Source organism: Equus asinus, chromosome 23, assembly GCF_041296235.1.
Source record: "Equus asinus isolate D_3611 breed Donkey chromosome 23, EquAss-T2T_v2, whole genome shotgun sequence".
NCBI classification, from domain to species: Eukaryota; Metazoa; Chordata; class Mammalia; order Perissodactyla; family Equidae; genus Equus; species Equus asinus.
Window position 1 is genome coordinate 12,619,501 of NC_091812.1, and position 13,167 is coordinate 12,632,667.

Sequence of the window (13,167 nt, forward strand, 5' to 3'; positions counted from 1 at the left end):
TACTTGGAGTCTTATTTCGTTTGTCACCTATATCTTGACCCCCTCTTATTACTTACAGAACAATCATTTTATTCTATTTTTCCCTTTTTCTCCTCCCTTCCATTTTTAAAATCATGTGGTTTTTAGAAAACAAAATTGGTATTTTATTTTTCCACCCTTGTAACCATCTTTATTTTACTTAGACGTCTACAACTTAATGTATTTAATGCTCACCATCATAATGCTTTTTGAATTTTGCCCCAGTTGACACTCAGCCAATTTTTGAGTCCCAGTCTGTCTAAGTGGAGTTGCCTTTCCTCCAAATCCCTATTGTAAGGGTGGGTATGTGTGCAGTCCATGGTGAGACCCCCATATATCTGTAACCTGGTGCATAGTCTGGGACTCACCTCTGGTTCATGAGCTGCAGGTGTTCTGGGGGAGACCAACCATGGCTCCACCAAGGCCGTGAATATCAGAGGCGGCACTTCCATCCTGATAGGTGAACTGTACACACTAAGGGCAAGATCTTGTATATTCCTATTAAGCATAGATGGAAGGAAGGCAGCAAGATCACCTTCCCCAAAGAGGGGGATGCCATGCCTGATGACCTCCCTGCAGATGTTGTTTAGTATTCAAAGAACAGCCCAGTGCCTTTTTGGAATAAGGCATCAGTGTGCTGTGCAGTGTCTGGATCAGCCTCAAGGTGGTGATGCCTGGATCAGATTGAGGAGGGGGCAGGGGGAACAGGACAGGGTCACCATATGGATGATGAGGCATAAAGCTTTGTTCTACCAGCAAGGTCCTTCTTTCCCCTCTTCATTTTTTCTTCCGTCCTCGCTTCCTCCAAGTCATCTTTTCCTTACTCTCAGCTTTATTTTATCCTGGGAGGTAGGTGGCTACCCGGTCAACATTGTTACTACTGGCAGCTGAGTGATGCTTTTGCTCTGCAACAAAATATCATTTGGCAGTCTGAAGAAATACCTACAGAGGGGAACCACTTCCCCCAGGTGCCTTTCCAGTAGGGAAACCTCAATGTAAAGTTTAAAGTATTCTTCCCTAACACATTAATATGACTCACATGACAGATTCTTAAGGAGTGTCTGTGCTGTTCCTAGCCCCTCCCCCACCAGCCCAGGATCCACTGCAGCAATACCCTCCCCCACCCCCCAAATCCCATTCAGGGTTCACCCCCCTGTGGGGTCCTCTGGTCACTGACCTCTAAATCATGATGAAGCCGCTGTTTTTTCTTCATTGTTGTTTTATGAATTGCATACCTATTTTTGACCCTCTTCGGATAGAGAACACCTGTCTTCCCTACTCTCTGAAGGATGTAAAACATTCAGTGAGCGGAAGGTGTGGGCTGCTCTACACTTTCGTTAAGGCTAAGCGAAGAGGCAGGAGGCAGAGCCCACCTCCTCAAACTTCATCAGGGAGGAGATGGGCTTTTGGGGGCACGTGATATCGCTTTGTCAACAAGAGCTCCAGAGCACTGGTGACCTTTCAGAAGCCAGAGGAAGCAATCAGTAAGAGCTGAACTCACTCCTCCTTTTCCCTAAGCACAAGCCCTGAGTTACCTGAAACCCATGCCCCCAACACAGGACACAGAAAAGACATCACTATTATTACAGAATCATTTATTGGGGAGAATTAGTATTCTCCACAAGAAGGAATTACTTTGCTGTGGGAAATTTTCCGCTCTCGAAACGCTGGAAAAGCGTTTTCTGTTGACATAGAGACGGATCCCTAAACATAGTGCCTTTAGCAGTGGTGAGAACAGCTGGAGGCCCCTGGGCCTGCTTGTCGCCTGCAGGTGGAACTTGGATGGGGCACATGCTCCCTGCGGGGCACAGATAAGGGACGCTTCTGATCCAATAGCTGATCTTTAAACGCCACGACTTTCTGACAGTGTCTGTTCTGGTCTCTGATCCGTCTAGAACATGTAGGATAATTCTGGCCAGCAAAGACAACTTCTTGGTGGCAGGACTTGGTGTTTGGCACTTTACAGGAGGGAGCCCTGTAGTTGGAAGGATGCCCCTGGATGGGCTCTGCCTGGGCCTGCTCTTCTGCCTTCTGCTCAGTTTTCACAAACTTCCTCAGGGAAGGAAGGGGCTCTTGAGGGCGGGTGACCTCTGTTGCACACTGCTGCCCCAGTTTCTCCACTGGGAACTTCCCAGGGACCGTCCTGGTCTTCTGAGCCGTGGTGGTCCCAGTAACGGCAGCTCTCCCTTTAACCAGGCCTCTGCTCTGTGCAGATGATATGGGGCTGCCCTTTTCCTGGGGATGTTCTTGCTTTTTGCCTTTTGTCCCAGGACGAAGCCATTGAAAAATGTGGTTCATCTTTTTTCTGAATAGACTTTCAGGAGGAGGCTGCGCCTTCTGTGATGAGGTCTGGGAAGACTTGCTCCCAAGCATCTCTGATGCTGTGATCTGAGTAGGGAAACTCTTTCTTGTAGATTGGGATGTCCCCAACCCTGCATCCCCTCCACCAAGCTCTTCTTTGTTGGGGCCCGGAGGGCTCACTCTCATTGTAGCTGGTGGGAATTTCTTATCCTCTGACCTCTTTAGGTCTTTCTTAGGGACCCAAGGCTCCTGCCGCTGCTGCCTGCTGATCCCACTGTCCTCCAGATGGACACGCAGCACCTGGGAAGCTCCCATGTCCCCACTAGAGACACCGTGGGCATGAGTCGGTGAGGCCTTGTAAGTCAAGCTCTCTGAGGCAGGGGACCTGTCAGTGTGTTGGCCTTGGACCTGGCTCTGATTCCTCTTCTCTAGTTTCGACTTTAATTCCCCAAACAGATGTTCCTTAAGATCCGATGACTTTGGGTCTTGGGGAACTTGTCTTTTTGGTGCAGGGCTTTCAATGGTCCCAGTAATTTCTATTTTACTGTGATTCTCACGTATCATTTGGGAGCTTCCTGGCTTGCTGGTTGTCAACACATTACCAGTTTTTGACTGCAGAGCGTTGAGCTCCTTGACCCTGAATATGTCCCTGGCCGTGTTGTGCACGGAAAAGGGTTCCGACTTCATCTTTTTGTCCTGTCGCCCTTCTCTTCTATCACTGGAACTCACTCTCTCATCTTTTGTCTCGTGTTTGGCACCAGCTTGCCTTGCAGGCAGCTCTGGGGGGCATCTGTTGCCTAGCTGAGTAGATTTCTGACTCGCTTTGCCTGTGATGCCACATGTGACAGGCAGATGAGTCTGCCTGGCACCCTTACTCCTCTGAACAACCTCTGCAATCTCTTGGTTGATACCAGAGGGTGATTGTCTCGGCACCCCTTGTCCTTCCCTGCCCATAGGTGAAGTAGCAGGGCAAAGACGATCCAGGACCAGGGCTGAATTTGTTGTTTCCGCTTTTTCTTGAAGAACAGATTTAGAGCTTCCTCTATGGGGCTCGAAGCCCTGCGATTTGGAGTCCACTTCCAAAGTTGGGTTATTTGAGGGGGGACAGTAGAAATAGGGCAAGGACTGGGATGCAGCATCTTCCAATTTAAACGCCTGTATGGATTCAAGGACCCTGCAGGGAAGGCCCCACTCCATCGTCATACGAAAGCTTTTAATATGGGTTTCCATCATCTGTTGTGCACTGGAATCAATGAAGCAAAGCTCCTGGAAGGTATTCAGGGAGGAGTCCCCACCCACTGAAGGTGGCAAACTCTTCTGTGTTATTTGGGTGCGGGATTTGTCAGGAAGCAGCAATGTCTGCTTGCTAGCATGCCATGAACTGCGCACAGTCCCAGGGAGCCGAGCCTCACTGATTTCCTCAAACTTCTTGCTCAAATGTGCTTTCAGGACATTTTCAAGTTGTTTCTGATCTAGACTTTCCTCCAAGGCCCTTGAATTTTTCCCTGACAGACTTGCCATGTGACTATTTAGGTCTTTCTCAGAGTCATATGCCAGATCCTTATCTGAAGAGCTCTCTGGGTCACTCAACACATGAGCTTTGGGGCCGTTCTCTGGGCTATGTCCCTGATCCTTCCCCATCTCCTTCTCTACATGAAGCAGTTCTGAACCTCTCTCATGGAAGCTTTTGGATTGGCTCAATCCAACACTTAGATCTTTGTTCACCGAGATCCATGAGAGTCCACGATTGCTCTCTGACTTAGCTATCTCTGAGAAATCTCTTGGAGGCATCATCAGTGACAGACACTCGCAGATCCTGCGGGGCAGGCCCCACCGGTGTTGGATGAGCCTCTTTCGAAGGTGATGTTCCAGTTTCTTCCTCAGCTCATCACTGAGAGGAAACTCTACGGAAAGGGTGGAGATGGAGGCATGGGCCTGGGAGGCCTGATGGTAAGGAAAGTTGGGAGCTGAAGAACAAAATTCTTCCTGAGATCTTTGGACTACAGAGGGGGAACCCCACAAACTTTCCTGTTGCTTCTGCAACACTTTCCATTCCAGTTGTTGAATTTCAGATGAGGTGAGAGACTCTGATTCATCCTGGGGTCTATGGTAACACACTCCACAGATCCTTATCTGGGGTGGAGGACCAGATGGTAGGATTGGGAGTGGGGATTTAAGGTGGGCCTGGGACTTGACCTGAGTGAGAGGTAGGGGCTGGGATTGGGGCAGGGTTTGAGGCAAGGGCTGGGGCTGGATCTCAGGCAAGGATGGAGGTGGGCGATGGAGAGGTACTGGGGATTCTTGGCCCGTGGAGGCATTTGAGATGGTATTGAAAAGGAAGATTGTGGTGCAGTCACTTGAGTCACGGATAGCAGAGGGCAAGGACTCGCTGTGCAGAGATGGGAGACCCCAGAAGAGCTGCATACATTTTTCCTGTAAATGGTCCTCCAAGATTTTAGGATATGGGGGCTGCTCATGCATGTGCAGCTCCTTTGGTTTGCCTGCACTGCTCCAAAAAGGAAGGGAGAATGCTGAGTCACACTCATCAGCATTTGACTCTAACATTTTCCCCGAAGGATTTAGTTGGTAGCCTGGCCTAAGCTTTTTTGGAAAAGAACCCTTCTTCTTCTCCTTTTCCTTCCACATCAGGAAATCACTCCTCTTTCGGACTTGTCTCTCCAGGAGTGCCAGGACATGAGGGCTGTGAAATGAGAGGTTACCAGGCTCTATAAGGTTAGCTGTAGGGTGTCTCTCCAGAGAGGACTCTGAAGAATGGAGGGCAAGAAACTCTCGATTAAAATCACGTGGTGCCAAGGTGGAAGGTGCTAAGAACAAGTCTTTGGCACAAGCTTTCCACCAGGATAATTCTGAAATTGACAGGCTTGAATGGTCAGTGCCTCTGACTGTTGGGACATAAGTGGACAACCCACCAGGGCTATCTGGAGATGAGTTCTCTGGAACAGACTTCAATAAGATGGAAACCGATTTAGACTGAGTCACAGTTAAAGGGTGGTCTGTCGGTGGTGAGACAGACAGGCTTGGTGGTGCGTGATGACAAGCCAGTGAGTCATTGGGATTCATTATCTGGGACAAATTTGGTAAGGGGTTAATATCTTGGGAAAGGGTGCGGTCAAGAGAGAAGATCGTATTCAGAGACAGAGTGGCCTGTGGTTGGAGAATAGGACCCGTTGCCTGGGTGTCATGTGGTGGGAGAGGGGGAAGGGCAAGGGGTTGGGGTGGGGAATGGTCTGCTGGGAATTTGGACTCCAAGGGAGGAAAAGGCTCTGGTGGCATAGAGTGACCCGGTGGTGAGGGTGAAAGAAAGTCAGCTAAGGGTGTCATTGGGTTAGGTGAGAGAACGGAGGGGGGCGGTGGGGAGGGGTCAGGTGGAGGGGATGGTGTTAGGTCTCCTGGAGGGACTTCTGAGAAGGCAGAGGACAGAGTGAATGATGACTCAGTCCCAGAAGCTGTGGAAGCCAGAGAGGACACAGAGGCAGTATCATCTTCCAGGTCCTCCAGGAACAGCAGCCGATTGATCTCTGCAGTTGTGCTATTACACACCTCACAGGAGGGGTCTGGGCATAATAGTTGACGAAGGTGGGTGGTATCGCGAGGCCAGCCTAGGGGCCTGCGGGAGACAGGAAGTAGAAAACTGTAGCCAGGACCAGAACAAGGAAAGGAGGACCTGCTGGCCTGTCAGGGGAGGGGCCACCTGAAGCCTGCTGCCCCTTCACAATGCCCCACATCTATGACTTCACCATACACTCAGCAGCCCTCATCCCAAGGCCTTCATTCACATACCCGTTCCTATGGCAAACCCCTCCCATGACTACTGCAGGCTGTACTGAATCCCTGGAATTGCAGAGAACATGTCAAAGAGGGATCAGGAAAGAAAAGACTAGTCACCTTTTCAGAATAGAAATTAGCCTCCTTTTCTCCTCTGTTTCCCTCTGGTAGTTTCTCCAACCTGGGAAACCAGAAGAGTGAATTACATGTAATAAAGGCAGAAGCATAGGTGTTACACAGGAGTCCCTTTAGGGGAGACCCTTGGGATATTAACGGGCTATTAACTCTGAAAGCCCCAAGAATCAGTAGATGTGGTCAAACGGTCAATGATAATATTAATAAGGTTCACATGTGTTTGTTGCTTCATTTATAAAGTACTGTCACATACATTATCCCATGGGATGTTCAAAACCACCATGTGAGGAACATAGGTCAATGGTTACCTCAAAGAGGAGTCTGATCATCCAGGAAGTCAACGTGGTTTCACAAGGTCAGGAGACAGAAGTTCTGACTCTTGACGTCTCCCACGGCCACCCACTGGGCAACACCCATTGTCCAGGCCCATCACTGCTTCATGCCCAGAGCTGGACAGAGCAGGAATCTGAGAAATGTCTCGGGTTCTGACTACCTTCCCATGAGCCTTTCCTCTGAGGCCTCTATTTTCTGAGAGGGACTCTATCTAGCGAATGACATCCTCAGAGACCATGGACCTGGGACCTCATGGAGAGGACAGGATGGGTCACCCTTGGAGAGCTCAGGTGGGATAGGTGGAACCTTACCACTTGATGTTCCACCTTTTCTTCTCCTCTTGGCTCTGCCCTGACGCTGAGAACAAAAAGAAAAGAATGAGGAGCGAGGACTTAGTTGGCTTGCTCCTCTCTCTAGGAAACTCAGATATTCATCCAAGATTAATGTCACTCTCTATTTTTATTACTAGCACTTTGTGTTCTTTCCCTTTCTGAATTTCTAAAGGTGATAAGATACTTTCAATTTTTCCTTCTTTGAAAAACTCTAAGGAGGATTTTTGGCTAGAGTCCACGCTTGATATTCTCAGTCAGAAGTCCTCTGCTCAAGGAGGGCATAGACTCTGAGGCCCACAGTCACATCTGTGCTTCCTCAGATAGGACCCTGTATCCTGGGACAGAGCTCACACTCCAGTGTCTGCTCAGAGGCTCAGCCCTGCTCTCCTGATCTGCCCAATACAAAGGACGGTTTGGTCGAATGACGCCCGACATGGGAATGTGACTCATGATCCAGTGTTGGGAACAGTGTTCTCCTACACAGATCCCAGACTCTCTAAATAACCTAATGCAGGGCCGTGAAATCACTGATGGGATTTTATCCAGGAATCCTCCACCACACCCAGATGGTCTGTGAGTTTTAAATAGGAAACAGTCCCAGCTGAACCCCTAGTCCTGCCTGGTCTATTCCCCTAGAAGGATGATGTTCTATCCTCTATTCAGACTTGCCATCTTAGGAGTCTCTCTGGACCAGCTCATTTAAAAATGTGGGACTAGAAATGGAAACAACAATAAAAAATCCCTGTTGGTGGCTTGCCCAGGGATCCTTACCTTTTGGTAGATTTTGGTTTTCCAGAAGGTTGGTAAAGATGGAATCCCCACCAGGAAGCACAGGAACAGAAGAAGCAACCACAACCCACACACGATGGTGAGGTTATAGTCACTATCTAAGAATGTTGAGCAGATGCTCAAAAACAACTCAATATGGCTATTCAGAAATGAGAGAACATTCCATTGACTGAACTCCATTTTCTGAATCGCAAGGCTGCCTGAGGCAACTGAGCTCTGAGAGTGTCCGCACTTGCCTATAATCGCAGGCCTGCATCACAGAGCACTGAAGAGTCACAAAGGGTTTCAGAGGGTGGGGGAGGGGACATGAAGAGGGTGTGCCCATGGTCCCTTCCCCCCACCAGCCCAGCTGATCTCTCCATCCATCCTGGGCCCTCCAGGTCCCTCTGCCCTACCCTGCCATCCTATTTTCCAACTCTGTCCGTTCATCATATCATACAATTACATTAATGGAATTTTCTGCCTGTTCCACCTGTACTCCAGATATTACCTGGGCCCCCTTTACTGTTTGGAGAGCTTGACTTTGGTTTCACCAATTCCACTGCCTCGAAAGTCTGAAATGCTCCCTGGAATTTTTGCTTGTACCCAGACATTTACACTCAGAATCATATATGTCCTCAAATCCAGCTTTCCTTTAGAGTGTTTTTGCCTTACATGAACCCTGTTATAGAACTTAAAGTTCTTCTTTACTCATTTGGTTTTGTGAATGTTGAATAACAAATTTTAGTTTTTTGCTTCAGTCAGCCTTTACCATCTTCAGCCAGTGGGGCTGACTCAAATAATTGAAATGAATAATTCATTATTCAACATTCACAAGACTAAAATCAGTACAGGCACACCTCACTTAATGAAAGGGATATGTTTAGAGAAATGCATCATTAGGCACTTTCACTGTTGTGTGAACATCACACAGTGTACTTACACAAACCTAAGTGGTAGAGCCTACTACACACCTAGGCTATGTGGTGCTACCCGTATGGGACCACTGTCATATATGTGGTCCATTAGTGACCAAAACATCGTTAATATTGTTACATGGTGCGTGACTGTGGTGGATGACAATGACAAAATGGAGTACCATTTTCAAGGCTTCTAAAATGGAGCTGGGAGGCCATTAAGGAAGTGGGGCTTATGCTTGTACACCACATCCACCACCAGATGTTAACTGAACTTTTGAGCTTTACCTGACAGCAGAGGTCACATCTTGAAGTGTTTCCTCATTCCAAGAAGGGACAGTCTGCCTAGGACCAACTATGTTCTGGCAAGTCAGCTCACCCCATGCCAGAACCAGTCAGTAACTGTTCACTGTAGACCTTTGTAAGCCTGTGTCCTTTCCTTTTATATACCCCTGCCTCCTTTGTCTTCCTAGGAGCACATTTGAGCTTCTGCTCGAATCTACATCTCCTGAATTGCAATTCTTGAGACCCCAAATAAACTTTTCGGTTCTTTTGCAGTTTATGCCTCTTATTTGCTGACTTTACATGGTGACAGAAGTGGGATCCCTAGCTACTGACCTTCAATTCTGGTGCCACTTCACAGACACAAGCAAGGTGCCTGCAAAGAATCTTTTGTGCTCTGTCGTCTCCTCCTGGTGGCTCTGGTTCCTGGTGGTAAGTCCTCCTGGGCCTGGACCTCCCATTTTTGGTAGAGGTCCAGACTCTTTATGTAGGCGTCCTTTGATACTGGTTCTGGCCATCCTTCCATTGTCAGCTTTGTTAGAAACTTCTGTTTCTTTCACTCCTTTTTTGGGCCTTTGATCCTTTGGTAAGTTCATACAAATGAGAAATCCATTTTCTAAGAGGACCACCAAAGAACAGCCCCACTCTGGGACTCCTGCTGGTTTTGTCTTAAAAGAATACAGACCTTCTACATGTAGATTTTTGTCCCACTGCCCAAGGGGGACGGGGCAGCAGCCTGGGAGCGTGTGGGCGGCGGCGAGCGCGGGGAGCGCGCGCGGCTGCTGGGCCGCCATCCGGGGAGGCGCCTGCCTGCACAGAGCCTACCCTGGCGGAGTCCGGCCTCGCTCTGCTGCTCTCCCCAAGGCCGGGCTCCTCCGTCCCCCCGGCGTCCGTGTCCCCGCTGGGTACAGCAGCCCGGGCCCTCCACAGCCATGGCCGCTAGCCTGAGGAGGCCCTCCTTGAGCTCCCGCTCTTCCTGCTCGCCGGACACGGACGACCAGGGCGCCTGCGAAGATGATTCCATCTGGGAGAGGTACCTGGGGGCGTGGGCCTGGGGGCTGGTGGGAGGCGAGCGTGTCCCTGAGGACTAGGCTTGTGCGCCGAGAGGTGCCCGTCAGGTGGCGGGACAGCTGTGCGGCGCGGGGAGCGAGGGGGTCTCTTCGGGCGCTTCCCGCGTTCGTGGAACGGGCGGTGTGTGCTGGGCACCTGCCCAGGGGCCAGCCTGGGGATGCGGTGCCCGGGAGTCGGGCGCTGAAGCGGCCCCCGTGGTCTTGGCTTCTTGGAAGGCCAGACGCGAAGTCGGTAAGGACACTGGTCTCGATGCGTTCTGAGGAGTGCAGGTCTCCCTCTTTGAGAGGCTACTTTCCGTTGGGGTTTCCATGAAGCCTGTTGTGCCCCTGAAGCTCAGGCCGGTTCAGGGTTAGTGGCCTGTCGAGGGCCACATACTATTCGTGTGCAGAGCCAGTGCTTTCCAAAGCCCTTGACTGTGCAGAAGTCTACATGTTAGGGGTGCAGCGGGGGCTGTCCGGGGAGCATTGTGAGCACAGGTATGTGTCCCCCACTTGAAAGTTTGGCAAAGAAAGCGTGAGGCTCGAGGGTGCTCCGTTCGTTCCCTCCTTCCACAGAAAGTCTGGAGAGTTGACTTTAGGACAGGTCCTTCCTTTCCTCTGGTTGGTGCGTGTTCAGTGGTCTGGACACTTGGTGAGCAAGACTGATAGGGTGTTTGACGTACTGGACCTCACAGCCTAGTTGGAAAGGACAGACAGGCAGCAGCTAATTACCTAGGAGATACGTAAAAGCAATTTTGTGCTGAGTGCTGAGAAAGACAGCATTTACTGTTAGACTTTGTGACTTAGGCAGTGATGTTCAAGCTGAGAGCAGATGCCTAAAAGAAAAGGAGGACTTGTGCGGGAGAGTGTTGGGACAGGGCAAGGGAGGAGTATGGCCTGTCAGAGAAGCGGAAAGAATGCCCTGGAGACTGGCACCGCGTAGGGACTGTAGGCTGGGGAAAACAAAACTTTTCGATTAAGGCTGGCGCTGTCTCTAGGTTTTTGGAGACTAAGCGTGGTGATTCAGAACGTGGACTCTGGAGCCAGACTCTGTCAGATGGGTCCTAGCTCTGCCACCTACGGGCTGTGTGAACTTGGGCAAGTTACTGTACCATTCCGTGTGTCAGTTTCCTGATCTGTAAAACGGGGATGATTATACTACACAGTCCATAGGTGAGTGTAAAGGTTAGAGGATATTTCCTATCCGTAAAGTACTTAGAGCAGTGTCTGGCCTTTGGTAGGCCTTAGTAGTGGTTGATTAAATAAATGGATAAATGCATACATAAGCATTCAAGGCTTGGAGGCTGTCCCTGGTGAAACGTGTGAACTGGAATGGGTTACACCCAACTTTGTTTCCTTTCCAGCTTGCAGTTGCTACTGACCGCATCTGTAGCACTGTGGAATTAGAAATAATCTCCCTGGACTTGGCTGCTCTTGGTAAAAGAATCTAATGCTGTTCAAAATTATCCCAGGGAAATAAAAGCCTTTTCAGTAGCCTAGTAGGATTAGGCTTATTTAATATGTATTGTTGATATTGGTTTGTTTAGTATTTGTTGGGAACATTCTTTTGGCAAAGCTGCTTGGTTAAAAAACGTAGATTAGCTGTAAAATAGTTCAGACACAGAGAAAAGTCGAGAGTCGTGTCAGCAGAGCACGCCTTTCCTTGAGTCTCTGCCGAGAGCTTTTGTGATTCCAGCCGCTCTCTGCCTCAGACACGGTGCCCTCTGCGTGTGCAGTCATCTAAACAGTGCAGGGTCTGGAACCGTGGAGAATCTAAGGCAGTACAGTCATGCTTTGCTTAACAGTGGGACTAAGTTGTGAGGAGCGTGTCGTGGTCCGGCAATCTCGTGATGGCGCAAGCACCACGGAGTTCATAAACCTAGATGGCAGAGCCTCCTACACACCTAGGCTCCATGGGACTAATCTTATGGGACCCCCGTTGTTGACTGAAACGTCCTGACGTAGGGCATGACTGTACTGGCCAACTCCAAGGGCACGGAAGTGTAGCCTGTGGGGCTCTTTCAAAGAACGGAGACGCTCGAGGCCTACTCTGGACCCACTGACTCAGAATCTACTGGGATAGTTCCCGGCTTTCAAGACCAGGCATAGTCCTCATCTGCAGACATCTCCTCAACGGTTTTTCACACTGGGTTTTCCCTCATCTGAAAAAACAGGCCAAGAGATTGTGAGGATCCATAATTAGTGTTTTAATACATTTGGCAGGACTCAGTGTTTTGCACGTTCTGTGATCCTGGGATCTGCATCTTCACTGTAACGTGTTAAACCTTTAAATCTTGTCCAAAAGTCATGTCGTTACCTAGAAAACCCTTCTGTGAATGGCAGGCAGATTGCCATCTTTCTGCTTCCGCCTCCTCACCTTTAAAATGGGGAGAATAACGGTAACCTGCCCTTTGGATGTGAGGATTAAAGGAGACAGTTGGTGCAAAGCAGTTGGCACAGGATCTGGCACAAAGTGAAGCCTTCAATAAATTATGATTACAGTAGTTTTGATTTCCCTCCGGTCGGAATAGAGTTTAGTTGAAGTTAGTGGCTGTGTCACAGCTGTGTCTCAGGCTGGTGTCTGCCGCCCTGAGCTAAGCCATACAAATCCCTAGAATAACTTTGCAAAAGCCTGTTAGCCTCTTGAGGCTCCTACAATTCTTTATTTTATTTTATTTTATTTTATTTTCTTGCAGTAACAGTGGATTCTAACATTATGTAGCTTTCAGATGTACGTTGTAATATATTTTGAATTCTGTGTAGATGACATCGTGTTCACCACCCAAAAACTAATGATAGTCCGTCAGCTCACATGTGAGCCTCATCACCCCTTTGGCTCTCTCCCCTGCCCCCTCCCCCTACGGTAACCACCAATCCAATCTCCGTTGCTCTGTGTGTGTTTGTCATTGTTTTTTATGTTCTACTTATGAGTGAGATCACACGGTGTTTGACTTTCTCCCTCTGGTTTATTTCACTTCACATAATACCCTCAAGGTCCATCCACGTTGTCACAAATGGCCGGATCTCATCATTTCTTAGGGCTGGGTAGCATTCCATTGTGTATACATACCACGTCTTCTTTATCCATTCTTCCCTTGATGGGCACCTAGGTTGCTTCCAAGTTTTGACTGTTGTGAATAATGCTGCAGTGAACCTAGGGGTGCATGTGTCTTTCTGCATTGGTGTTTTCAGGTTCTTTGGATAAATACCCAGCAGTGGGCTAGCTGGATCATATATATGGTAGAT

The 13,167-nt window shown here is 49.1% G+C and overlaps 1 protein-coding gene across 1 annotated transcript in view; it reads left to right on the forward strand.

Moving 5' to 3' along the window:
* LOC123276152 (uncharacterized) overlaps nucleotides 1-13,167 on the forward strand; it is a 104,329-nt gene that overhangs the window by 13,807 nt on the left and 77,355 nt on the right. The window contains exons 2-3 of the mRNA XM_070495425.1: nucleotides 9,149-9,304; nucleotides 9,592-9,905. Of these exons, the coding sequence (XP_070351526.1) occupies nucleotides 9,176-9,304; nucleotides 9,592-9,905 (443 nt within the window). The 5' untranslated portion in view covers nucleotides 9,149-9,175. The remainder of the gene's footprint in view (nucleotides 1-9,148; nucleotides 9,305-9,591; nucleotides 9,906-13,167) is intronic.